Source organism: Helianthus annuus, chromosome 16, assembly GCF_002127325.2.
Source record: "Helianthus annuus cultivar XRQ/B chromosome 16, HanXRQr2.0-SUNRISE, whole genome shotgun sequence".
NCBI classification, from domain to species: domain Eukaryota; kingdom Viridiplantae; phylum Streptophyta; class Magnoliopsida; order Asterales; family Asteraceae; genus Helianthus; species Helianthus annuus.
In genome coordinates, this window is record NC_035448.2 from 172,824,518 (window position 1) to 172,851,151 (window position 26,634).

At 41.0% G+C, this 26,634-nt stretch overlaps 2 protein-coding genes and 2 long non-coding RNA genes across 4 annotated transcripts; 2 read left to right on the plus strand and 2 right to left on the minus strand.

Annotated features, from left to right (window-relative positions):
• Window positions 1-2,260: 2,260 nt before the first annotated feature.
• LOC110920041 (disease resistance protein RPV1-like) lies at window positions 2,261-3,591 on the minus strand (the record flags this gene model as incomplete). Its single annotated transcript, XM_022164279.2, has 1 exon — window positions 2,261-3,591. A coding segment is annotated over one exon (1,182 nt), but the record flags the coding sequence as incomplete, so codon positions are not given.
• A 274-nt stretch (window positions 3,592-3,865) lies between these two features.
• Window positions 3,866-6,316, minus strand: LOC110920038 (TMV resistance protein N-like). Its single transcript, XM_022164277.2, has 3 exons — window positions 5,480-6,316; window positions 4,258-5,374; window positions 3,866-4,162 (listed from the first exon to the last, which is right to left on the minus strand). Exons 1-3 carry the CDS (start codon window positions 5,740-5,742, stop codon window positions 3,866-3,868), a joined length of 1,677 nt encoding a protein of 558 aa, XP_022019969.2. The 5' UTR covers window positions 5,743-6,316.
• Window positions 6,317-13,206: 6,890 nt separating this feature from the next.
• Window positions 13,207-14,443, plus strand: LOC118487966. The gene is made up of 2 exons (XR_004883027.1): window positions 13,207-13,616; window positions 13,710-14,443. It is a non-coding gene; the product is annotated as an uncharacterized LOC118487966 (long non-coding RNA).
• A 5,524-nt stretch (window positions 14,444-19,967) lies between these two features.
• Window positions 19,968-21,064, plus strand: LOC118487965. Its single transcript, XR_004883026.1, has 2 exons — window positions 19,968-20,223; window positions 20,317-21,064. It is a non-coding gene; the product is annotated as an uncharacterized LOC118487965 (long non-coding RNA).
• Window positions 21,065-26,634: the final 5,570 nt, after the last annotated feature.

Genomic DNA, 26,634 nt, shown 5'->3' on the forward strand with positions numbered 1-26,634 from the left:
GGAGTGCTTCCGTGTGTTTCTTAGGGAAAGGTTTTAAGTGAATTTATTACTAATGTAATCTATGAAAAAAGAGTTTTTTTTTTTTTTTTTTTCAAACTAGCTTGTTGTCATGGACCGCGTGTTGCGGTGGTGATGCATTAGTTGTTTATAGCTCACGACACGTTATGTGATGCGTTAACCCTATAAAAACGTGTGTTTCGACGTATCAGATCTAAGAACCTATATAAGCATTGCGGTTATAGTGTACGATGATGACATTAACGTGTGGCGTCCGCACACGACATTACGTGTCTTTTACGTTGTTACACACGTTACGTCTGTGACATTAATGTTATTAGACTTAGATAATCAAAAGAGTATTTCTCGGTCATTGCGGTGTAAAGTCGTAAAAGTAATTCTAGACGGCGATGTAAAGTCGTAAAAGTAATTTAGGCATTAACGCGGTTAGAAATAGATAAAAAAGTTATAATAATGTGTCGCATGTTGCGGTGTAAAGTCGTAAAAATTAGTTTAAACAAAATAAGTGTCAAGTTATCAAGTTGAAAAGTTTGGAGTTAAAAGAAGATGAGGTGTAGTTGTAAAAGTTTGGCGGTGTTTTGTAGGGGTGTTCAGAATTCGATTCGGATTCGAAAAATTCGAAATTCGACTTAATTCGAATTCGATTAAAAAGGTTCGAATTCGAGTCCAATAATCGAATTAGAATCGAATACGAATTTATGATTTGGTCCAGTGTTGAAATTTTGGGAGTGTAGTTTGTCCTATGTTGAAAGGTTGGGGGATGTTTTGGTCGGTGTCAAAAGTCACCGACCTTTTGTTTTAAGATAGAGTAACTAGTTTTACATAGAAAAGGTAGTTACTAAATTGAGTGGTTTAAAAAATATTTACCAAAACCGGAATATTTTGACTTGGACCCATTCTTCCCCAACTAAACACCTTCTCCGGCAGCCATCATTTCGGTTTATCACCCTTCATGATTTTTTTCCGACGACCGGGTTATCCACAACCACCACTAATTCAGCATCATAATCCTATACTTCCACAATTGTAACCATTATGTAACATGCTTGTAAACATATAAACTTATAGAACGTTACTTGCATAACACATCTCATGAAACATATTTGAAACACTTTTAAGAGACATTTTTGCCCGGGACCATGTGAGTACGAACGTAGAAAATGCTATGACATGTAAACATAATAGTAAAGTTATGAAAAGTGGAATATCATATCAAAATGTTCAAAGACGTATCTATGGTCAAAGGGTGTGTATTAATTAAAAAAATGGTTTAGATAGTCGTACACTCGTACCTTTATTATAAACCAATTATCAATAAAAAGGTCTAGATATTCTTACCTTGATAAGTTGATGATTCGATGTTGTCTCAAACAAACAATTTCTTATTGTCTCAAACAAACGATACTTGAATTACTTGTCAAATAAAGGGATGAATCGATAGTAGCATTTGTTCAGGGTTTCTACTATCCATTCCAACAGCTCCGTTTAATTCCAGAAACAGAATCCTAAGCAAGAAACACAAAGCAAAGCATAAAAAGATTACATTAAAATATTAAAGAAAGATTTCGTGGTTCCGAGTCATGAAATACACACACACAAAAATAAACACATATCTGTTGGGTTCATCGGTTCATTTATGGATCACTGTCGGGTCTAGCTAACGGGTCAAGAGGTGTGTGACTGACCGAATCTTGCTGGAATAATGGGATTATACTCATGGTTTAAAGGATGCATACGTAAATAAATACAAATAGTACATCCATATTTCAATTAGAATACAGAGGCTTTTCATCTTTACGTACACCTTTTGTCTTCATATTTGAGAGGTATTAACCTTCACATATATTACATACTAGATACATATGTTGTGAGGCGTGAACCAACAATATTTACATGGAAATAGAAGGTCCTGTGGAGGAAAATGATTGAAACTTGAAAGTCACCAAAGGTAGTCTATTTAATGTATACAACCTTCTAAACCATTTTATTTATTCAAAAATTGATTCTGTAATCATATATAAAATGTTGCTTATTTATTGAAAAAGTGTGTTTGCAGGTCACCACAAACTTGCCCACAATCTTAAATCTGTGTTGATTCTTTTGTTAATCAACTCCTCACGGGCAATATGCCAAATTATTAGCTATCCACAATTGTTTATGAAAACATGCACACAAAGCACACAACATACTTGTTATAATACTTGGGTTTTTTATATAGATTGGATTGAATTCATACCTCAAACACAAATGTGTGATTCGGAGAAACTTTAAGTGCATCTAGAGCCTTCAGAAGAGAAGTAGCGAGTGCTGACATGTGTGGTGCTCCACTCTTCAATTGCCCTTTGGTACTTGGATCTTCTTCCAATGTAATTGTTATCAGAAGAATCATAACTAAGTAAAATCTTTTATTCTCCATCTATCGTATTTCAAACCTTTCAATGAATAAATGTTCCGTGGAAGGTGAGTTATGCCAGTTTCCCGAACATCTAATAATTGTAAACATTTTAAATTTCCTAGTTCTTCAGGCAGTTTTTCAACCTTTCTACATGCATAAATCACCAACTCTTTGAGACATTTCGAGTTACAAATGCTATTGGGAAGGTGAGTTATGCGAGTACCCCTGACATCTAATAATTGTAAACATTTTAGATTTCCTAGTTCGTCAGGCACTTGTTCAAGCCTCCAACATTCTCCAAGCTTCAACTCTTTGAGACATTTCAACTTACAAATGCTGAGCGGAAGTTCTCTTAAATCAGGGCAATCTCTTAGATCTAATTTTTCCAAAGATTCTAATTGGCCAACATCCTCAGGTAACTTCTCAAGAAGCCTACAACTTTGAAGAAGTAGGGTTTTGAGATGTTTCAACATACAAATGCTACCAGGGAGATGTTTAACATTTGTACAAGTTAAAACTAGCTCTTCTAGACATTCCAATTGACCAAGGTCCTCTGGCAATTCCTCTATGCAAGTGTTTCGAAGGTCAAGAGTTCTCAAATGTTGTAAACTACAAATGCTTCCTGTAACACTCTTAAGATTAGAGCATCTAGTGAGATTTAGAGAGACAAGCTTATGAAGATTTCCAATTGATGAGGGTACTTCTTCTATAAAGTTCCATGAAAGATGAAGCTCTAGCAAACTATTGATGGAGTGCCCTGTGGTTATATAATTCAGGAATTCCTTCGGCTTTAATCCAGTTATATGAAGAACCTCAAGAGATTCCAACTGTTGGATAAAAGATATAGACTTCAAACTCTTGCAGAAACGTATGTTTAAATAGACAAGGGTTTTTAGACATCCACCGTGCACGTCAAGTGCTACCAAATTATAACAACATTCAAGATGTAACCTCTCAAGATTGGGTGTCAACCCCAGGTCAAGGCTCCTCAACTTTGTACAACTTCTTAGGTTTAAATAGACAAGGCTTTTTAGACATCCACCATGCACATCAAGTGCTACCAAATTATCACATTCTTCAAGATGTAACCTCTCAAGATTGGGTGTCAGCCCCAGGGGCGGAGCTACCTTTATGCCGGGGGCAACGCCCGCTACGGCTTGGCGCGGAAAAAATTGGAAAAATTAGTGTAAATTTTGAAAAAATTTGAGGTTTTTTCGATTTCGTTACGGCTTATTTATAAAACGTTACGGCTTGGCGGATTTTCTAGATCCGCCACTGGTCAGCCCAAGGTCAAGGCTCATAAAATTTGTATAACTCAAAGTAAGGAATTTGAGCTTCTTCATAACCTATTATACGATGAAAAGAAAACCAAAAAAAGTAAAAATATGTTGTTACAATAACTAGCTAATAGATATACATATGCCATTATAAAATTAAAGAACAACCAATCAACTATATTACCTTTCTCCCTTCCCAAAGTTGTTTGATTTTGCTTTGAAATATTTCAAGTGCAACGAGATTATTAGCTTCAAATGTTTTGGGTAAACACCAATGAGGGTATCGGTACCACTTTATATATCGTAACGAATTTGGAAAGTATTCATGAGCTTCATCAATCCTCCCACAATCGTCATTATAGCACTCTCCATCGTATGCAATAAGGCATCTAAGGTTCTTCATGTTTCCAAGAGTTTTCAAAACAATACCAGGAGCGTTATATAGACATGTACATCTTGCTGCTTCGCTACCCTGTAATTCAAAAACAACGATCATAAAAGTTGTGTTACAATGGATGAAAAACTTGTGAATTTCATCTCCCCCTTACAGATAAAATGGATTTTTACCGAGTTATCAGCCAAGACATGTTCAATTTCCTCCCTAACCCATAATCGGCTACGTTTGTTGGGCTCATCCGGGTGCTCACGATGTACAATATTCTCGCCCATTTCTACTATACGGTCATGCATTCTTATGCATCCACCTTCAAAAAACGGTCCTACAATTTTGATTAGAGATTTTTGCTCAAGAACCCTTAAACCATTTGTATCGTGAAATCCACAACTTTGAAGCACTCTTATTGCTCTATCTTTCGTCCAATGTCTAAGGAAACATGCAACATCTAGGAATATTTCCTTGTAATCATCCTCGAGACTTTCATAGCTTAGTTCCAATACTTTAAGCGATTCCTTCAATGGGATTGTTTCGAGTCTTGCTAGTGCATCTTTCCATTCAGACTTGTTTTTGCCACATAGAAATGAACCCAGAACTTTGATTGTTAAGGGAAGACCAGCAGCATAATGTATAACTTGATCAAGTGATTGCTTTTCATACTCGTGAGGTGAAATATCTTCTCGAAAGGCATGCTTACTAAAGAGACGAATTGCTTCGTCACCCGATAACAGATCAACATCTTTGATCATCTTTATCTTGTGTGCTAAAAGCACTTGCTCGTCTCTCGTTGTAATTATAATTCTACTTCCCGGACTAAACCAATTAGGCTCACCAGCTAACACCTCAAGCTGGTCTTTATGATCCACATCATCGATAACAACTAGAACTTTTTTCCCACACAACATCGTTTTTATCAACTTTGTCCCTTCATGAACACTGCTTATGGTAATACCTTTATCATTTGTTACATCTCTAAGGACTTGTTCTTGCAACTTCTTCAAACTTGACAAAGAAGATTTTGCATTTTCCCTCTCATTTTCAACAAAGCTTCTACCCTCAAAATTAATGGATAGTTTATCAAAAATAGCTCGGGCCAAAGTAGTCTTTCCAGCACCCCCCATGCCCTTGATCCCTACCATGCGAACATCATTCAAACCAATCTCTAAATAAGGATCGAGAGCTTGCATCCTCTGTTCCATGCCTACTAAATTCTCATCAACTCCCGTATTAATGGATCGTAACTCGAGTGAAACCCGCTCGACAATTAATTTAATGACTTTTGCTTCATGTCTGTAGATCAAAGAAGAATATCCAATTAGCTTGCTCAAAAAACAATACAACAGTTTAGAATTAGAGAAAGAAAACCGAAGAATATGAGAGAAAGATGATATATACCCATCAGCAATGTTCTTCAAGTCCCATCCACACAAATTGGCTGCATCTTTCAAAGCCTTTCTCCATTTTCCCAGCTTTTTATTGGTATGTCTGGCAAGTGCCTTTTTCAAGACAGTCTTGGTAAGGGGTTTCCAAACGACCACCTTATTGGTATGTTTGGCAAAGGCTTCTCCAACCGACCCACTTTGTTTGCGGACTTGTGTTGGTTCCACATCATAGAAAACAGGGAATGCAGTTTGATCGATTGTCTTGTGGCGTTCCATAATCTTTACGAGCTCATCCAAACACCAAGACGAAGATGCATACTTCTTAGAGAAAACAATAATGCAGAACCTGGAGTCATCAATAGACTTCAAGAGCTCGTCTTTGATCTCTTTGCCTTTTTGGAGTTTCTCGTCGTCTTTGAAAGTGCGAATACCGTGCCCCTGAAGAGCGTTGTTTAGATGATTGACAAAGCTCCTACGGGTATCTTCACCGCTGAAGCTTAAAAATACATCATACTGATACCGCTTGTTGTGATTCAGAGAAGTTGAAGAAGGGGGTGTTTGGCCTGGCTTTTATTTTTTGGCTTATGGTTATATTTTAAAGTAGCTTATAGCTTATTTTCTATCATTTGATAAGCTCTTTTTAAGTGTTTAGATTAGCTTATAGCTTATTTTATATCATTTGCCCTTACACAAAGAAGCTTCTTAAAATAAGCTAAAAAACCATCTTCAAATAAGCTTCTTAAAATTAGCTTATATAAGCTAATAAGCATAAGCTTAAAAAGCTAAACCAAACACCAAATTAAGCTTATTTTGTAAAAAAAACTAAAAAAAGCTATAAGCTTTGTTAAAAAAGCTAGGCCAAACACCCCCGAAGAAGCCATACAAGGTATGCTTGGCAGATCCTAAAAGATCAGATCTTTTAGTTGAAGAAACTTTCACCAAATGGTTGGAAAGAAATTAGGATGAAATAATAATGTTAAACCGAAAATTTCATGTATATTCGCAAAATGTATGATAAAAGTCAACAAAATGTCGACATAAAGGTGTTTTCGCAAACTTTTACTGTTATAGAAATAAATTATTTGGAACACATTTATATTGTATGAAAGTGGCTGGGGTGGTTTTCTCTAAAGAAAAAGCGTATCCAATTATACGTTACGGGTATGGGTGGTCATCACTTGTATAAATTCCCTCACTTCCAATATTCAATCAAGTTCTGCTATGTCATCAACCATTATTCCATCACTTACAACATTTTTTAGTGGAAATGCCTATCACCCCAACCAACAATTTCCCTCACAACACCCAAATCATCATGCGTCAAAAATATAACGGGATTTAAGTTCCACGCGTGATGGCAGGGGGTGACAGTGGTATTCGGCCAAGTTCCACGCATGAAAAATATCCATCACGCACAAATTAGTCACCACCCCGGGTGCCCTGGTGAAAGTGACTGTTGTGCTTTTATAAGCGTATGCAATTATATATTATATATTATTGCATAAAGCTTTGAATTTTTTTACCTATAGATAGTGGTTAATTTGTTCCATGAACTCCAAAAAAGTCTTTTTAGCAACTATACTAGTAAACTTGTAACAATCAGTAGAGCTTATGAATTTGTTTTTGGAAAAAAAAAACATGTTTTGTCCTTTATTTTGATACTATTTTTCTGATGTTATTTTTAAGGAATTTTGACAGGTTTTGTCATTTATAGGGAATTTTGTTGCACGTTACGTCCTTTAGCCCTAACCCAGTTATTTTTTCTTGTTAAATCTGGCCACCCAAAAGTATTATAGTCTTTTTACCTATTTAATTAAAGTATCTTAATAAATAAAAGAAAATCAAAATTTAGGCCCTGTTGTTTGGGTCATTTTGTCAGTTTAGTCCAACGGTTTTATTTTTCTCCTGTGGGTTCAAAAAGGTTTCATCGTTGCCATTTTAGTATACTTGGTTAACTTCATCCATTTTCTCTGTTAACCAGAAGGGCAATTAGGTCATTTTATATGTAATTTTGTTAACTAGAAAGGCAATTCGGTCATATAAAATGACCGAATCGCCCTTCTGGTTAACAGAGAAAATGGATGAAGTTAACCAAGTAGACTAAAATGGTAACGATGAAACCTTTTTAGACCTATAGAAAAAAAATAAAACTTTTAGACTAAAGTGACAAAATAACCCAAATCACAAAGGATTAAAATGACATTAACTCGAAAAGAAAAACAATTTATTTTCTAATAGCATGTATTCATATGGCCCCCACCTTTACTCCGAGTGCACCGCACTACACAAGGGCTATCCTCTAAATGCAGCTATGCTCCAATGGTGAACTTTTGTTTTCACATGCCATGTAACCCAAATGCCCCGCTAAGTGCGATGAATTGGGTTTGGTCTTATATTGTTAACATTTTTAACCTCTTAAATTTCTATATTTTATTTTTTGTCCCGTATGTTTTGTCTTTAAGTTAAAGTTTTTCTATGTTTTACGCCAGCTCAAGGCAAAGGTTCGCTTTTGTCTTTGCCTACGTTTGAGGTCACATGACGGTATAAATTCACGTTTTTGTTTTACGATTTTCCCAGTTTTGGTCGTTTGCTTACCACATAGCACAGTTTTATGACCTATGCCCCGCAACGCACTTAGCACATACAATGTCATTTATCTAGGTACATAATGTTTTCACATGTCAACAAATCTATGTTTATATAATATAATTTCATTCAATGCAGCCTTTACAACAAGAAGTTTGGCTTCATCCACATTAATTCTCTCAATTACCATTTGGTTTATGCTGGCTATCTTCTCATAAATTAAGAAAACCAAAATATGTTCAGTCCAAAATAATGACAGTTTAAAAGAATTTCATTCAACATTGCTTGATTTTGTGTTCTCCATTTTGTGTTCTTGACTCAAAAACGATTTTTGTTCTCGACTCAGTCTCCTGTTTCGTCGTAATTGAGTAGAAAGAAACATGATAATTGATGAAACGATGGTTAACCGGGCAGGGTTAACACACTGGTCTCGTCAAGAAGGGTTAATCCCTTCCTCTCGAGGATCGCTGGCTGGATCACCGGTGGTTGATCTCCTGCACAAGGAAACAAGCCGTGACTCGTAACAAGGAGGATGGGGTGGGGGGTGCTCCTTGTTACCACTCTCCGGCGTGAGAATCAGTAGTTTGCTTGGGAAGCAAAGTAAGATAGTAGTAGTAGTGAGAGAGTTGTGAAGAGATCCCTCAAACCTGGTTTGGGGTTGGTATTTATAGCCGAGGAGTGAAGGAGGATGATGATGGATGGACTGACGACGTGCTGCACCTTTTCAGGTGTGTCAGGCTTGTCGGTTATGGAGGTTACGCCACGTCAGTCCATTGCTTACGTAGCTCTGACACGTAACTGCCATTGGTGCCACTTGCACTGTGGTGTCAGTACCACTTGCTTGAGTGCATAGGATGCGGTGCAAGCCGCATCGCTACGTGCGGTAACATCTGAAGTTACCGCGTCTCCTACTTGTGATCAAGGAATACGCGAGATGCGGTGCTAGCCGCATCGTCGTCTTGCCTGCATCCCTTGTCGTGACGAAAATGCCCGTATGGTGCGGTGTCAGCCGCACCGCTACGTTCATCTTCTTCTATGCCTAAGGTAAGGCTTTCCTGTATTGACAGAAGTGTTCACTGGATGCGGTGTGATGCCGCATCGCTGTGAATACTTCCGTTTTCATACACCAGATGTGATGCTATGTCGCATCATTCTACCGTTCTCATGTTCCATGTAAGTCCTCCTTCGTTACTAGATAGATTGGATTCAACCCTTGTGCCGACGCGTTCCCGCATGGGCACAAGTAGGTTGTTAGCTAGTGGGGGTTTTGATAAGGGTAATGGTCACTCGCGGTCGATGCTGACGCGAGATCTGGGACCATACCCCTTCAAGTCCCCCCAGTCTAGTGTTGCTGCCACATACAAGTTGTATGTGGGAGGAGTACTGGACTATGGTGTTTGGAAGGTAGTTTGGAGTCTGGAGAAGATCCTAGACCATGTGTGGTCTTTTCTGTATGTAAATCAAGCTGGAGGTCTTGAAGGGTCATCTGACGCCTCTTCCGTATCGGTGAAGGAATCTTCGTCTGATGCGAGATTCTCAGCCGATTTATGTCACCAGGTGGCTTGCCACCTGTTGTTGTGCCGAAGGTCTCTTGGAGACCTTGTTAGTAATGCTGCACAAACTTCGAACCAACCTCTGAGATGGTGGTTTGAAGGTATGTGGAGGTTTCCCATCCTTTAAAGGTGGTCTTTTCTTTATACCAATTGTTGAATTGGTGCATGAAGAAGAAAAGAAACTTTTGGACCAATCTTTGAGACTGGGATCAAAAGTTGTTGATGCTTGCAAGTGCTTTGCTCAAGCTCTATGTTCAGCATCTAGTTATGAGACGACGATCCCTTTTTTGTTGGGTTTTCGTGTTTGTCGTCATAGCTCTCTAGTAACCGCACGTTCTTTGCGGTTACCTCGTTGCGTCATTGTTGGCCATGTTTGGTCGAACAATGTATATTCGTACTATGGGTAAATAAACATGGTCATAGGCAAGGGTATGCCCACCATTGTTTATTCTATGCGGCCCATAGTCGGGCAAACAAAGTCATAAGCAGACTTGTTACCGCTGTTCGGACGCTTGTTGTTCGACGAGGGTTCGGTTAGAGCGCTTATCTGCGTTCGTTTTGGAACCACTTACCTTCCCACTCCAATACCGAGTTTGCCTTGCAGTAGCATTGTTCGGTGATGTGGAGTGAGCTTGGCTCTTCCGTAGCAACCACTCTGCGGAAGCTATGGTTATGTCCGTAGCTCCACGTGAGTGTCTGTGGTTTTGCATTACCACATTTGCTCGAAGCGGGTGTGGCTCGGATGTAGCTCTTGAAGGTTCAGGAGACAGGGTTGCTGATGTGCGTTTGCGTGCATTCCCTTCCTTCCTTTTGTTAAAGAAGGTGTTCATGTACCCTCTGCGGTTGTGAACCGGACATGAGGGATTTGAAGCTTGAAGAGAATGAAGGCAATGCGGATCCCCTGTCTCTGAGATGCGGTTCAGTCCAACGGACAACGCTGGTTCTGAGCATCTGACACACCTGAACGGGCTCGTGTGTGTCATGTCCGCATATTCCACGTGTGCTCGTGGGTAGTGCGGATATGTATTATACCCCCTTATAGCGTAGAGATATATATTTTTACCTATTTTTAGGGGTATGTTAAAAAACGACATGCGATATGGGTTATGGTGCGGTATACCAGAGAAACCGCATGCCGCTTATAATTGGATAATGTAGTCGCTTTTTGTTGCATACGTGGCTGATCTCACGTGTGAGTTGGTGGAAGTTGGTGAGATCTTCCTGGCATGTGCTGAAATGAAAGGACGTTTACACTGCCCGAGGCATTAAATGCACTGTAGCGAAGAGTGTAAACGTCCCTTTTGTCAGGCGCGTGGGCGGCCACGCGCGCGTGATAACCGTCAGCGGAAACGGCGCTCGACACGTGGTGTCATACGATTCGCTCTTTTTGAACGTGATGATTTGTTTTCTCCCTCCGCATTAATTGCGATGGGTATATAAGGGGAAACCGTTCGTGGTTTCCCCTCACTTGTTTGAAATTTCAAAAATTTGCCGGTGAGAGAAACCTTGTTCTTTGTCTTCTCCGACGAAATTCCTTGAAGTTCCAGTGAGGGTTCTTTGTTTTTCTACTCACGTTCTTTCATATCTCTGATATTTTCTGATGGCTGAACCATCAAATCCACACAATGTTGAGGGTGAAAACCCTGAACAGCCGGTAGTATCGGCTGATGAAGACGAAGATGATGACGTTGACGTTCCCGGTGGTGGGTTACCGGTGTTGAAGTGGTCGAAGGGTGGTTTTAAACTCCTGATGGCCACTGTGCAGATGGCCAAAGATTGGGATGCTACCTACCCACAAGTGGGGGACACCGGTGCCGATGCTCCGGCCGGTTATATAACCTTGTGGGCTGATTTTTTCAACGACGGCAACCTTAGGTTGCCGGTGACGGTGTTTGTTGCGGAGGTATTGGAGTATTATCATCTCCATATCTCCCAACTTAGTCCTTTCGGAATGTTCCGAATTAGGAACTTTGAATACACATTCCGTGCCCATGGCTTGCCCATTACTGTGGAAAATTTCCGGCGGTTCTACCAGTTGACGGTGAACACCGGTTTTTTCTCGATTACTCAACGGCATGGGAGTCTGAAGTTGATGACGCCCCCTAAGGGTGTGACAGGCTGGAAGAAGAGGTTCTTCTATGTGAAAGCCTGTGCGGTCTATGCTACCATGTCTTTCAGAAATGTCAACGTTGGAGTTTCTGATGAAGATATTCCTGTTGCTACCGCAAAGACCGTGGACTGGTTCTCTAGGCTGCGGCCTATTGAACTCAAGAAGTTGGATAATGATCAACTGTGGATATTGCGGATGATGCTCTCGAGACCAGATAGGAAGGAAAGGCCCGTTTTGTGGGAAAAGGGTGGTGGTAAGCTCTTTGCACTTTGTTATTTTCCTTACTTCCTAAGCCTTTGTAGTAACCTGCATGCATGTATCAGCGGATGCGGTTGGCTTGTGGAGAATGTTTGAGCCCGATTTCGGGGGCCAGGTTGAACTGATTGCGGTTGAGCTGAAGAAAGGCTTCAACCTTGAAATTCTTAGCAACTTCCGCGTACCGTCGCGTGCGGTGCTGGATGCCCCGGTTCCGGGAGACGCAAGAGGTATGTCGTATGTGACATTAGTTTTTTCAGTTTATCTTTTTGACTGGTTTTGTTGATTGTGTCAATCCAGGTATCCTTGCGGATTTGGGGAAGTTTGAGAAACGTGTCCCCAAAAAGACTGTGGAGAAGAAAACGGTGAAGAAGACCGTGCGGGGTCGTGGCAAGGGGAGTGCTGAAGGCTCAGCTGCCCCTTCTTCAGTTTCTGAAGCCGCAGGTACCTATCGATCTTGTTCTCGGGGATATACCGATTACGTCGTAGTATCTGATACCCTTGAGGGTTTGGGTGTTATAGGTAGTTGTGACAACCGGTAATTAACGGCTTTTAATTACGCAATTAACAAGTGTTTAAAGTGATAATAAATAGTGTTTAAGGCACGTATTAACTTAATTAGGCCCTTGTTATGCCTAGGAACGCTTATCGGACGTTACAGTGCGCGTATGAGGATTTTTGAGAAATCCGTTGGATATTAAGCGATAACGAACTGACACCGTACAAACTACTGACAATGCCGACAAATACAAAGTTTATACATATAATTTAAACTCATGGATTTCGTTTTGCAAAATTTTCACGCTTCTAAACGTCACAACACGCATACGTGAACGAAAAAGGCGACTGTAGGAACGCACCGGCAACGGAATGGAAGCAGCGGATTTGAGTTACGACACAATATTAATACATTATGATATATTTAACTTCGCATTCAGATTTATTATCCGTCGTTGAAAACGGATCGCAAAACAGACACGAAACGACGAACGACACAGTTTACGCATTTTTAACGCAACCGAAGAACGGACGCATTAAACATCAAGTTACGACGTAATTTCAAGCGTTTCGACTCTAAAACTTTATTGCACGACATTTTACACCGAACAGGATTCGAAAACGGGCTTCGGATAGTTAACGGGCCACCTATAACACGCGATATTGGGCTTGTGGGCCTTGGGCCCAAGCCCAAAGCCCATTATCTAAACCTAACTATAAAAGACTAGCCAAACCCTAAATCTTCTTCACTTTTTCACAATCACAGATACACGCACGCCACTACAGTCCCTTCTACTCTCTCTCTAGAGCACCTGAGATTCCGGCAATACCACCGGTGGAACCGACGGTGGTCGGTACCCTTTCGGCACCTTTACTCTCGCCGGCAAACAACCACACCCCTAAACCACGCACAACCCCCCCCCGGCAGATCGAGTAACGACCCACCACCATCAGGTGGTGGTGACCGACGGTTCAAGCGAGAGAGAGAGAGACCGAGCAGAAGAGGAAAAGAGAGAAAGAGAACCGGCGGAGCCGGTGCCGTCGTCGACAACGACGGTGCCGCCACCTGCGGCGGCGGTGGCGGTGATGACCGATGATGATGGTGGTGTTCTGGTCCGACGAGCTTCAGGTTCGAGTCGTTTTCCTCGGTAAGCACTAAACTCTCTCAATTTCTTCAAGATCTTGTTAGATCCACGTTTTTTTTTCTTTTCGCTTCTTTCTCCGATCGATTTTTGTTTCAGGCGGGGTTGAAGTTTCCACTGATAATCGACATGTTGATGATGATGTTGTGATGATAATGTCGATGGTGAGGGTGGTGTTTGGCTGATGATGACTGTAGTGGTGGCGGTTATGTTTCCGGTCATGTTTAGGTCAGGATTCAAGACTCGGTTAAAGTTTCGGGTGTCGCGGTTCAGTTTATTTTTGGCTCGGGTCATGATGCGGGTCAACTCGATTTTCGAGTCATCCGTTAGTCAACATCAAGTTCACGTTTCGGTATTCAGGTTAACTATGGTCAACAAGTCAACGTCGGTCAAAGCTCGGTCAACCTGAGTTAACTCGGTCAAACCGAGTCAACTCAGTCAACGTCAGTCAACGCCCGGTCAACAACAGTCAACGGTATCGTTCGGGTTCAGATTTTGGTTTGGGTTCGGGTATGGTGCAACTCGGTCAGATTCAAGTGCGGGTTTCGGGTCAACTTTGGATGTTACGGGTTTAGGTTGGTTCATTTTTGGGTTCAGGTTTCGGTTTCGGGTCACGGTCAAAGTCAACAGTCAACTGCCGGTCAACAGCAGTCAACGTCGGTCAAAGCCAGACCCGGTAAAGTTGTTAGCGTAGCGAGTTAGTCTACGTTTGATTTTATTTAGTATACGCGAACCGAGCTCGACCCGACTAACTAACGGTTTTACATTTAGTGATTTTGCTTCGTATTCAACGTTTTGATATATTTAGTGAAAAATTTATATAAAGTTATATATATTGATTGTTGAATATTGTTGAATTTTGACAAAATAAATCGACACTCGATTGTCGGGATCGTCCAAAAACAGAGGAAACTCTGTCCGCTTCTCGTTAAAAGTCCGATCTACAAAACATATTTAAAGTTTAAAAACGGCGCCAATCGGAATCCTAGTCTTCTTATGAAACTAAATATTAAAGTATTTGTATTTTGGTGTCGTTTTTATAAATTATAATATACGACAACAAGTGAGTTACAACTTAACGAAACCCAACACTTATTTTGATGAATATAATTATCTATATTTAATCAAACATTGATATTTCTGAAACTTTTATAAGATGAATATAGTGTCTATATTTATTTCGAACATCAGAATTTGGGATTCACTTTTCAAACATTTAATATTTGGAAATTATATAATATGAATATGATTATTTATATTTCTCTCCATCGCCTAGAATCCGAATTCTTACAAAGTGAATATATTTGTTTATATTCGTTTCAAACATCAAGTATCGAATCTATTTATATATGTATATTTATTTATTTATTTCCATCCTACGAAAACTATAACAGTATGTTACCGTATTATATACGATATTTTGAATACATACCATTTCATCTATGCCTTCTATTCGCGACGACTAACACGGCTTTGTACAGACGCACGCAAACACACACACACACATGTATACATATATATATATATATATATATATATGATAATATACATAAATTTATATATATTTTCTAAAACACTCGAGAACTAAGTTGTTCTCGAAACTTAGTTTTATCCCGACTATAAACGGGATCAAATAACCATAGATTGGTTATTCTAAGTCATAATAACACCTTCATAGAATCGTTTAGTTAACGATTCGGTAGAGCTCGGACACGTAGTTTAACTACGTCGTTAAACTAGAAACTGATAAGTATTCCTTCGTAGGAATGTCATAGGTGCACACTAGCTAATTCATGTTCTTGGAACGACACTACGGAATCACGCTAGGCTATGATTGCACATGGAAGTCCAGGTGAGTTATAACCCCCACTTTTTACTGTTTTACATTTTTATAAAATGTTTTCGGGGGTGGAAAGACATGCAAGTTTTGCAAAATCACACAAGGTTTCGATAAATGAATATTGCATATTTATAAACCATTTTGCGACATGATTTTAACAAACTCAAATGGTTTACGAAAAGATTATGCTAAACATACCGGTTTATAAAAACATTAGTGTTTTTCGAAACATGCATGAGTTTTAATAACACGAATGGCGTGGGCAAAGGCCCAAGGACATGGGCAGAGGCCCAAGGACATGAATAACTCTCACATTATACGTTAACTAGGGTATGGTTAAGCTAGGGAATGAACTGTTAGATCAGGTGAGCGAATAGTAATCTCTCTTAAGTGCCATTAATCTTGTATAAGACCGAGGGCAAAAGTGGTAGATCTATCGGGTGTAGCGAGCCCCACTCTTGGGTCCTTGTGTGGCCCATGTAGTGCTTTTGTTGTTCTAACCGGGTGGACCGGGGGAAATCCGCTAGGGTTGAGTGCTTCCTATGTCGCCACATATATTAATGTCCTTGCAAAACATTAATAATCTGTTCATAGACGCTTACATACCAGCTTTTGATACTCAAGTTTTCAAATGTTTTTAAGATTCATTTGAAGTAAACTCACAAATACATGGATTTACAAATTTGGTAACGTTTTTCAAATTATGCCTAAGTAAGAGGACGCGCTGATCCTGCTTACAAAGGTTCGTTTGGGCTTGGCCCATTCTCTCTCGTGCAATGCACAAACACTCTCGTGGGCTAGACTCACCGTTTTCATATAACATGCCAAGAAACTGATTTTACTAAATTTCTCCACAGCTTTTAAAACCGGTTATCAAAAAGATTTCTTTTGAATCTTTTCAAAACAAACTATGAACTCGCTCAACTTTATGTTGATTTTTTTCGCATGTTCTTTCTCAGGTTGCATTTTCAAAACTATGGAACGGTTGGAATAGGAGAACCCATGGGAATTCGAGTACTTAGCGGCGTTCATTATCTAGAAGTCTTAGCTTATTTGCTTCTGCTGTGCAATGAAGATACCGGTCCAGTCACGCCAGCTCTGATATTTCGGGGTGTGACAGATTGGTATCAGAGCTATAGGTTACAGCGAATTAGGTTTCTGTAGAGATACCTAGGCTCTAACCACACTATACTCTGGGGTCTTAGATTATTAAGACTTAAACGCATACCGAACGCCTAAGACTCGAATATGGGTTCCAACCGTTTCCGAGAACAATGAGTCAACAGTTTTGTTTTTTTTAACAAACACAAGTGTTGTGTTGATACACGGTTCACGAAACATATTCATACATTAAGCAAGACTTTGAGAGAGTTTTGGATAACGTGCATTTAGGACCTTTGTAAAGCTTATTTTGAAACTCATTAAAGGTCCTCACTTAGAAACCGTGACTAACAACTCGAGCAAACGCCATTATATTATGTCGTCTATGCTATTTGACTTACCCGAGCAGGTAACCTACGTGGAACGAAACGCTAGTGCACGATGATACATGAAACTCAAACTATACGTCAACGGATGTCTGAGCACATCACATTCTACGCGGAACGAAACGCTAGTGCGCGAATATTCGTGAAACTTAAACTATACGTCAGCGGACATCGAAGTACATCACACACGACTTTCGAGGCAAGGCCTTGGGGAAGCCACAAATGGTCACGATAACAACGATGCTAATCCCGGCAGCGGGAGAACTACCGACCGCAATACGACACTTTGCCATGTGATCCGGCAAACAACATGAATCTCGCTGAGGTACGTTAAAGCAAGATTTCACAACAGTCGATGCTTAGTCTAATAGGACTCACAGCTGTTGGCGCTGCAAAAGAAGTCACATGTCTTCACATCCCCCTATTTCATTTATGGCAAATACGCAACGTTCGACATTCCATGGTAACGTCATCTAACAACCAATCATCACGTGAACTTCCAGGTAAAGTCCTTAAATTTCTTTTGTTGAAATTTCGACTTCTTGCATATAGTGAGTAGATTTTTGCATTTCTACTCCCCCTAATGGCCATTGCATCACGAAGATTTTATTTCATGATAACGAACACTTAATTGCTTCATTCTTGACAAATTCATATGTTACACATGCGTTGTTCGTTACGCATGTGGCTTCGCTCGAAATTGTTGCTTTATCAACGTTCAATATTGTTTCGCTATGTCGAATTTTACATTGTGATTTGGATGACCGTATTATTGCAAAACGTTGACTCTTTGATATCGGGTCAACGAGCTCGTTGAAACTCATTTCCTTTCAAGCTACATACATGGTTTTTCGTTGTAATCGTGTCGAATTTTTCTTTGTTGATACATGCATCCATTGTTGGATGGTGCTTAAACCAAGTTCAATTGTTTGAACTTGCTCGTAATATATATTCGATTCAAGATTCCATATGATGGATTGAGGCCATCATATTCGAAATAATCCCAACAAGCACTTCATTTGCTTTGAACCATAACAGGCTTGTTTGGTCTTCGACTTCATTGAATCGTTTCTTTGATCACGATCACCTTGTGGTGGCGTATTTCACAAGTTTGAAGCTTGCGCTAATCTTGTTGCTCACATCATGTACGGATTTAATTATTTATTTATTTGTTTAATTATATTAAATCCGCCTTGTTGATTTATCGTATTAAATCAGTCTTAATACAATTGTGTGTTAAGACAATGGTACACAAGTTCATGTCATATTTCGGTGTGCCTCTTAACGGTTCTTTCAGCATCGATCAAACATTTTGTGATATTTATTGCTCTTTCATCTTCGCTCGAAAACATTGTTTATTTGTTTCATTATCAATTGAAAATCCTCTGATATTTGTTGGAACGAGCATTCAAAATTAACTTCGTTGAGCCTTCATTTGATTGCAAACGCGATGATACTTGTTCGGTCACCGCTATTATTGAATTATTCCATTCACTACGACACCTTGTGGCGTCGATATAAACTTGTAGCTTGCGCTAATTTTGATAAATCGTTTCCTGCGAAATTACATATGCTTTTCGTTCGACTCACCATTTAAACAGTCTTAATGCAACTATGTATTAAGACGATGATACACCAGGTTCGGTTGTATTTCATTTCGGTGTATCCTTGCAACTCAACAATGTCAACACCTTGATTTTATCTTATCCATTTATTGGTTCGATAGTTGACAAATCATTTTTATGATTCTATTTATTTGAGTTTGTTGAATCCGAGTTTCACTTATACAACAACCAAGGCAAGTTTCCGTTGGTAGTGAATTCTATTGTTTCAAAAATTGAATTGCATATTGTGAACGTCCATTTGGAATTCTATTGGTCGAAATTCCTCCTTTGTTGGACCCCTGTAAACATAGTCACATTGGTGATAGTATCACGACACTTCGTTCACTTGACATCGATTTCTAGAACAAACTCAGTGGAACCGTTGGGTTCTTATTGATGCAAAATGTCCTTACACTCACGTAATCTGAATAAGTCTTGACTTGATTACACAGTCATTCACTTTGGTATTATTAGGACTTACCTAGGAACGACACAACTCTGAGGAGATAACATACTCTAAATTTCGAGGACGAAATTTCTGCAACAGGGGGAGAATGTGACAACCGGTAATTAACGGCTTTTAATTACGCAATTAACAAGTGTTTAAGGTGATAATAAATAGTGTTTAAGGCACGTATTAACTTAATTAGGCCCTTGTTATGCCTAGGAACGCTTATCGGACGTTACAGTGCGCGTATGAGGATTTTTGAGAAATCCGTTGGATATTAAGCGATAACGAACTGACACCGTACAAACTACTGACAATGCCGACAAATACAAAGTTTATACATATAATTTAAACTCATGGATTTCGTTTTGCAAAATTTTCACGCTTCTAAACGTCACAACACGCATACGTGAACGAAAAAGGCGACTGTAGGAACGCACCGGCAACGGAATGGAAGCAGCGGATTTGAGTTACGACACAATATTAATACATTATGATATATTTAACTTCGCATTCAGATTTATTATCCGTCGTTGAAAATAGATCGCAAAACGGACACGAAACGACGAACGACACAGTTTACGCATTTTTAACGCAACCGACGAACGGACGCATTAAACATCAAGTTACGACGTAATTTCAAGCGTTTCGTCTCTAAAACTTTATTGCACGACATTTTACACCGAACAGGATTCGAAAACGGGCTTCGGATAGTTAACGGGCCACCTATAACACGCGATATTGGGCTTGTGGGCCTTGGGCCCAAGCCCAAAGCCCATTATCTAAACCTAACTATAAAAGACTAGCCAAACCCTAAATCTTCTTCACTTTTTCACAATCACAGATACACGCACGCCACTACAGTCCCTTCTACTCTCTCTCTAGAGCACCTGAGATTCCGGCAATACCACCGGTGGAACCGACGGTGGTCGGTAACCTTTCGGCACCTTTACTCTCGCCGGCAAACAACCACACCCCTAAACCACGCACAACCCCCCCCCCCCCCCCCGGCAGATCGAGTAACGACCCACCACCATCAGGTGGTGGTGACCGACGGTTCAAGCGAGAGAGAGAGAGACCGAGCAGAAGAGGAAAAGAGAGAAAGAGAACCGGCGGAGCCGGTGCCGTCGTCGACAACGACGGTGCCGCCACCTGCGGCGGCGGTGGCGGTGATGACCGATGATGATGGTGGTGTTCTGGTCCGACGAGCTTCAGGTTCGAGTCGTTTTCCTCGGTAAGCACTAAACTCTCTCAATTTCTTCAAGATCTTGTTAGATCCACGTTTTTTTTTCTTTTCGCTTCTTTCTCCGATCGATTTTTGTTTCAGGCGGGGTTGAAGTTTCCACTGATAATCGACATGTTGATGATGATGTTGTGATGATAATGTCGATGGTGAGGGTGGTGTTTGGCTGATGATGACTGTAGTGGTGGCGGTTATGTTTCCGGTCATGTTTAGGTCAGGATTCAAGACTCGGTTAAAGTTTCGGGTGTCGCGGTTCAGTTTATTTTTGGCTCGGGTCATGATGCGGGTCAACTCGATGTTCGAGTCATCCGTTAGTCAACATCAAGTTCACGTTTCGGTATTCAGGTTAACTATGGTCAACAAGTCAACGTCGGTCAAAGCTCGGTCAACCTGAGTTAACTCGGTCAAACCGAGTCAACTCAGTCAACGTCAGTCAACGCCCGGTCAACAACAGTCAACGGTATCGTTCGGGTTCAGATTTTGGTTTGGGTTCGGGTATGGTGCAACTCGGTCAGATTCAAGTGCGGGTTTCGGGTCAACTTTGGATGTTACGGGTTTAGGTTGGTTCATTTTTGGGTTCAGGTTTCGGTTTCGGGTCACGGTCAAAGTCAACAGTCAACTGCCGGTCAACAGCAGTCAACGTCGGTCAAAGCCAGACCCGGTAAAGTTGTTAGCGTAGCGAGTTAGTCTACGTTTGATTTTATTTAGTATACGCGAACCGAGCTCGACCCGACTAACTAACGGTTTTACATTTAGTGATTTTGCTTCGTATTCAACGTTTTGATATATTTAGTGAAAAATTTATATAAAGTTATATATATTGATTGTTGAATATTGTTGAATTTTGACAAAATAAATCGACACTCGATTGTCGGGATCGTCCAAAAACAGAGGAAACTCTGTACGCTTCTCGTTAAAAGTCCGATCTACAAAACATATTTAAAGTTTAAAAACGGCGCCAATCGGAATCCTAGTCTTCTTATGAAACTAAATATTAAAGTATTTGTATTTTGGTGTCGTTTTTATAAATTATAATATACGACAACAAGTGAGTTACAACTTAACGAAACCCAACACTTATTTTGATGAATATAATTATCTATATTTAATCAAACATTGATATTTCTGAAACTTTTATAAGATGAATATAGTGTCTATATTTATTTCGAACATCAGAATTTGGGATTCACTTTTCAAACATTTAATATTTGGAAATTATATAATATGAATATGATTATTTATATTTCTCTCCATCGCCTAGAATCCGAATTCTTACAAAGTGAATATATTTGTTTATATTCGTTTCAAACATCAAGTATCGAATCTATTTATATATGTATATTTATTTATTTATTTCCATCCTACGAAAACTATAACAGTATGTTACCGTATTATATACGATATTTTGAATACATACCATTTCATCTATGCCTTCTATTCGCGACGACTAACACGGCTTTGTACAGACGCACGCAAACACACACACACACATGTATACATATATATATATATATATATATATATGATAATATACATAAATTTATATATATTTTCTAAAACACTCGAGAACTAAGTTGTTCTCGAAACTTAGTTTTATCCCGACTATAAACGGGATCAAATAACCATAGATTGGTTATTCTAAGTCATAATAACACCTTCATAGAATCGTTTAGTTAACGATTCGGTAGAGCTCGGACACGTAGTTTAACTACGTCGTTAAACTAGAAACTGATAAGTATTCCTTCGTAGGAATGTCATAGGTGCACACTAGCTAATTCATGTTCTTGGAACGACACTACGGAATCACGCTAGGCTATGATTGCACATGGAAGTCCAGGTGAGTTCATAACCCCCACTTTTTACTGTTTTACATTTTTATAAAATGTTTTCGGGGGTGGAAAGACATGCAAGTTTTGCAAAATCACACAAGGTTTCGATAAATGAATATTGCATATTTATAAACCATTTTGCGACATGATTTTAACAAACTCAAATGGTTTACGAAAAGATTATGCTAAACATACCGGTTTATAAAAACATTAGTGTTTTTCGAAACATGCATGAGTTTTAATAACACGAATGGCGTGGGCAAAGGCCCAAGGACATGGGCAGAGGCCCAAGGACATGAATAACTCTCACATTATACGTTAACTAGGGTATGGTTAAGCTAGGGAATGAACTGTTAGATCAGGTGAGCGAATAGTAATCTCTCTTAAGTGCCATTAATCTTGTATAAGACCGAGGGCAAAAGTGGTAGATCTATCGGGTGTAGCGAGCCCCACTCTTGGGTCCTTGTGTGGCCCATGTAGTGCTTTTGTTGTTCTAACCGGGTGGACCGGGGGAAATCCGCTAGGGTTGAGTGCTTCCTATGTCGCCACATATATTAATGTCCTTGCAAAACATTAATGATCTGTTCATAGACGCTTACATACCAGCTTTTGATACTCAAGTTTTCAAATGTTTTTAAGATTCATTTGAAGTAAACTCACAAATACATGGATTTACAAATTTGGTAACGTTTTTCAAATTATGCCTAAGTAAGAGGACGCGCTGATCCTGCTTACAAAGGTTCGTTTGGGCTTGGCCCATTCTCTCTCGTGCAATGCATAAACACTCTCGTGGGCTAGACTCACCGTTTTCATATAACATGCCAAGAAACTGATTTTACTAAATTTCTCCACAGCTTTTAAAACCGGTTATCAAAAAGATTTCTTTTGAATCTTTTCAAAACAAACTATGAACTCGCTCAACTTTATGTTGATTTTTTTCGCATGTTCTTTCTCAGGTTGCATTTTCAAAACTATGGAACGGTTGGAATAGGAGAACCCATGGGAATTCGAGTACTTAGCGGCGTTCACCATCTAGAAGTCTTAGCTTATTTGCTTCCGCTGTGCAATGAAGATACCGGTCCAGTCACGCCAGCTCTGATATTTCGGGGTGTGACAGTAGTGGTGCGGCTGCGGGTGGAACTGCTGTGGTTCCCCCCGTTGTTGGAGAGAAACGGGGACCAGAGCAGAGGGCTGCTGGTGGTGGTGAACCGAAACGTCGGAGACTGCAGACCAAGAGAGTTGCTCCGGCGCAAAAGAAACCTGCAGTTGCTGCTGGTAAGTATATCCCTTTTCCTTGTTTTGTATGTACAATAGGTGGGAATAATCATTAATGCTCTTTGTGTTGCAGAATCCCGAGATGCGGGGTATTCTTTCTTTGACTTCCCTGCGTCTCCTCCGCATACCGCTGCTGCGGGTGCGGGGGTATCGAAGGAGACTGTCGTGCCCCAGGAGCCTACGGTCCCTTTGGTTGGGCCGGTTCGCGATCCCCCCTTGGAGAAGACGGTGGAAACGACTGCTGACCGGATTTTTGACACTGTGGATTCCTCGGACAATCTGATCTCTCCTAATGAGGGTGATGGATTGGACTTGAGGTTCTCAGATGCCGGTAAGCAGAAGTCTGATGCTGAGGTGCGGCAGCAGGATGCTGAGCCGCAGAAGTCTCCTGCTGGTGAGAAGGGTAGCGGCTCGTCTGCTGGTGGTGCGGGTTATGACGGGCCTCCAATTCAGCCTGGGGAGTCTGAATTGGAGTATTACTACCGCACATACTCCCAGGGTCGCAGTATGGTGTATCACCGACCCCCCTGGACTGTTATGCAGGGGGACGATATTTCTAGTGACCCTGCGGCATGCAAGGAGATTCTGGGTGGTCTGGGCACCCCTTTTGAAGTCGAGCGTGCCCGTGCCGCACCCCGAGAGCTGCGTATAAACCATCTCTCAACAATGCTGGTAGGGACTTCCATTGTGGCCAATGCCATTTTGGAAGATTATAAAGTACTGGGCCGGCGCGAGGAAGATGCTGCTCGCATGCGGGCCGAGGCGGAGAAGTTGGTCGAAGCTGCTCGTGTGGGTGCGGAGCAGCTCGAGAAAGACAAGGCTGCTTTTGAGAAGCAGAAGCAGACTTCTGAATGGGCTGCTGCTGCCCAGCTGAAACAGGTGCGTACCCTTGCTAAACTTCTTGCTGATGAGCGCAAGAGTTGGAATGAAAAAATGTCCAATGAGCGCAAGAAGTGGAATGCATCGTGGGCTAAGCAGAATGACATTCTGTTTCATGCTCGGCAGGAGTTGACAAATGCCAAGGCAGCGAACGCTACCTTGAGCCAGGAGAAAGCTGCGGCTGAGGCCATTTCTGTTAAAGCGCTGCAGGCGAAGGCCGACGCCCTGAAGGCGCTTGAAGAGGCCAAAGAAGCCGGGGCTCGTGCCGCAAAAGCCCTTGAGGAAGCTGAAGAGAGGGAGAGCCGTGCTTCTAAGGCTCTTGAAGAGGCGAATGCGGAGCGCATTCGTTTGGACAAAGTTGTTGCCAGCCTGCAGGTATGTTTCTTTGACTGTGTTACTTTCTTCCGTGTTTCGTAAATGTTTATCGTGTAAACTGTTTACTATTTTTTGACAGGCTGAGGTTCAGGCCCGGGAGGTCGCGGTTACAGACCTTACTGCCCGCGTGTCTGTTGCGGAGAAGCGGACTGACGCCGCTGTTGAGGCCAAGGATGCCTTGGTGTCCTCTTTTAACCAGCTGGAAGCTGACCGTGAGTGGTTGCGGACTCACGGCATCGCGCGTGTGAGTATCCGTTGCCTTTCATTTGCTTGGATTAGTATCCAAGACTTATGATCCTTTTTTTTTTTTTTTTTTTTTTTTTTTGCAGATTGTTGAGGCTATCATGAATGCCCCTGAGACCGCGGCTGGTTTGGATCTGGTTAGGGAACGCGCGCGTGATGCAGGCTTTAAAGCTGGTTATAACCGCTGCATTGGGGATATCAATGTATTATCCGCAGGCGGTTATACTGATAAACGATCCGGGTTCCATGGTGTGGACGTCGAATCGCATCTCAAGGCGGCCGAAGCCTCCTTTTATGATACGCCCCTTGCCTGTGTAGGGGAACTGGACGATTGTTTGGAGGCTGCGGACTATGTTGACCGCTTGCGGATGCTTTATCCGGATACGGATGAGGAAGAACCCGCTGGTGGTGCCGGAGGAGATGCGGGAACCAGCGGTACAAAATAGGGTTTAGGTTGGCGAGTGTGCCTTCTTTTTGTATTCCTCTTGTATAGAATAGGAACTTTATGTAAATTCATTAAGCATCATGTGGATACTTGAATTTTTTGAATATAAAGTTTCTGTGTTCAGTTTGTACAAGTGTTTTTAATTCTTGCATGTCTGAACGTATATATGCGTAACTTTACCCATTTATGAACGGGGTCAAGTATACTCCATGCCTTTGTTGTACGAGTACGCGTCAATTCTGTTATTTACCGCATTAGGGTTTTTAGAATTGTGTAAGCTTTGTAAAAGCTTATATATCCGGAACTCTACCCATTTGTGAATGGGGTCAAGTGTACTCCATACCTTTGTCGTATGAGTCCGCGTCAATTCCGTTGTTTGCCTTTTTTGGGCTCAGGAATTGTGCTAAGTGTTGACAAAAACTTGTTTATCCGGCCGGATAAATATACAAGTCTTTTTGCCTTCTGCTGGCCTATTACAATATTTGTGTGTGGTTACCACTTTGTATGGGTATCGCGAATGAAGATTTTGCCAATCTGTTTTTGGGATACCGCAAAGTGGAACACGCATTTGTAATAGTAATAACAAACAATAATGTATAAAATTGCTTATTTATTTATTTTGCAAATGGCCTGCGGCCCGATAGGTTACATAGAGAAATGTAAGAACATGGCTTACATATAACAGCGTCGAAGCTGTTGTGCATTCCATGTGCGTGCGATAGGTTCGCCTTCTAGTGTTTGCAATTTGTACGCGCCTTTCCCTAAGACCTCTTTGATGAGGTAGGGTCCTTCCCACTTGGGGGCGAGTTTGCCTGGGCGCTCGGCATTAGATGCCTCATTGTCGCGTAGGACGTAGTCTCCTGGGTTGAAAATACAAACGCGGACGCGCGCGTTGTAGTACTTTTCAAGTTTGGATTTATATTTGGCCTCGTTGATGGCTGCGTTTTCGCGCCTTTCTTCCAAGAGGTCCAAATCGATCCTGCGTTCCATGTTGTTGTCTAGTTTTTCAATAGCCAACATTCTAGGAGAGGGGAGACCTACTTATGCGGGGATCACCGCTTCTGAACCGTAGACTAGGCTGAAGGGTGTTTCCCCATTGCTTGTTTTTGGGCTTGTACGGTGAGCCCATAAGATACTTGGGAGTTCATCGACCCAGCCACGCCTGGCCGTTTCCAACCGTGCCTTGATCCCTTCGACTAGGCTTTTATTGATACTCTCGACTTGGTCGTTCCCTTGCGGGTGTGCGACTGATGAGAATATGTGCTCAATATGTAGTTCTTTTAGCCATTTTTGGAATTCGTCGGCAGCGAAGTTGGTGCCGTTATCGGTGACGATGCACATTGGTAAACCGAAACG

Coding starts and splice junctions, on each gene's coding strand:
- LOC110920038 (XM_022164277.2), bottom strand. CDS start 5,742: ATGGAACGCCACAAGACAATCGATCAAACTGCATTCCCTGTTTTCTAT. Junction 5,375..5,479: donor TTGAAGAACATTGCTGATGG/GTATATATCATC, acceptor TTTGATCTACAG/ACATGAAGCAAAAGTCATTA. Junction 4,163..4,257: donor ATGTCTTGGCTGATAACTCG/GTAAAAATCCAT, acceptor TTTGAATTACAG/GGTAGCGAAGCAGCAAGATG.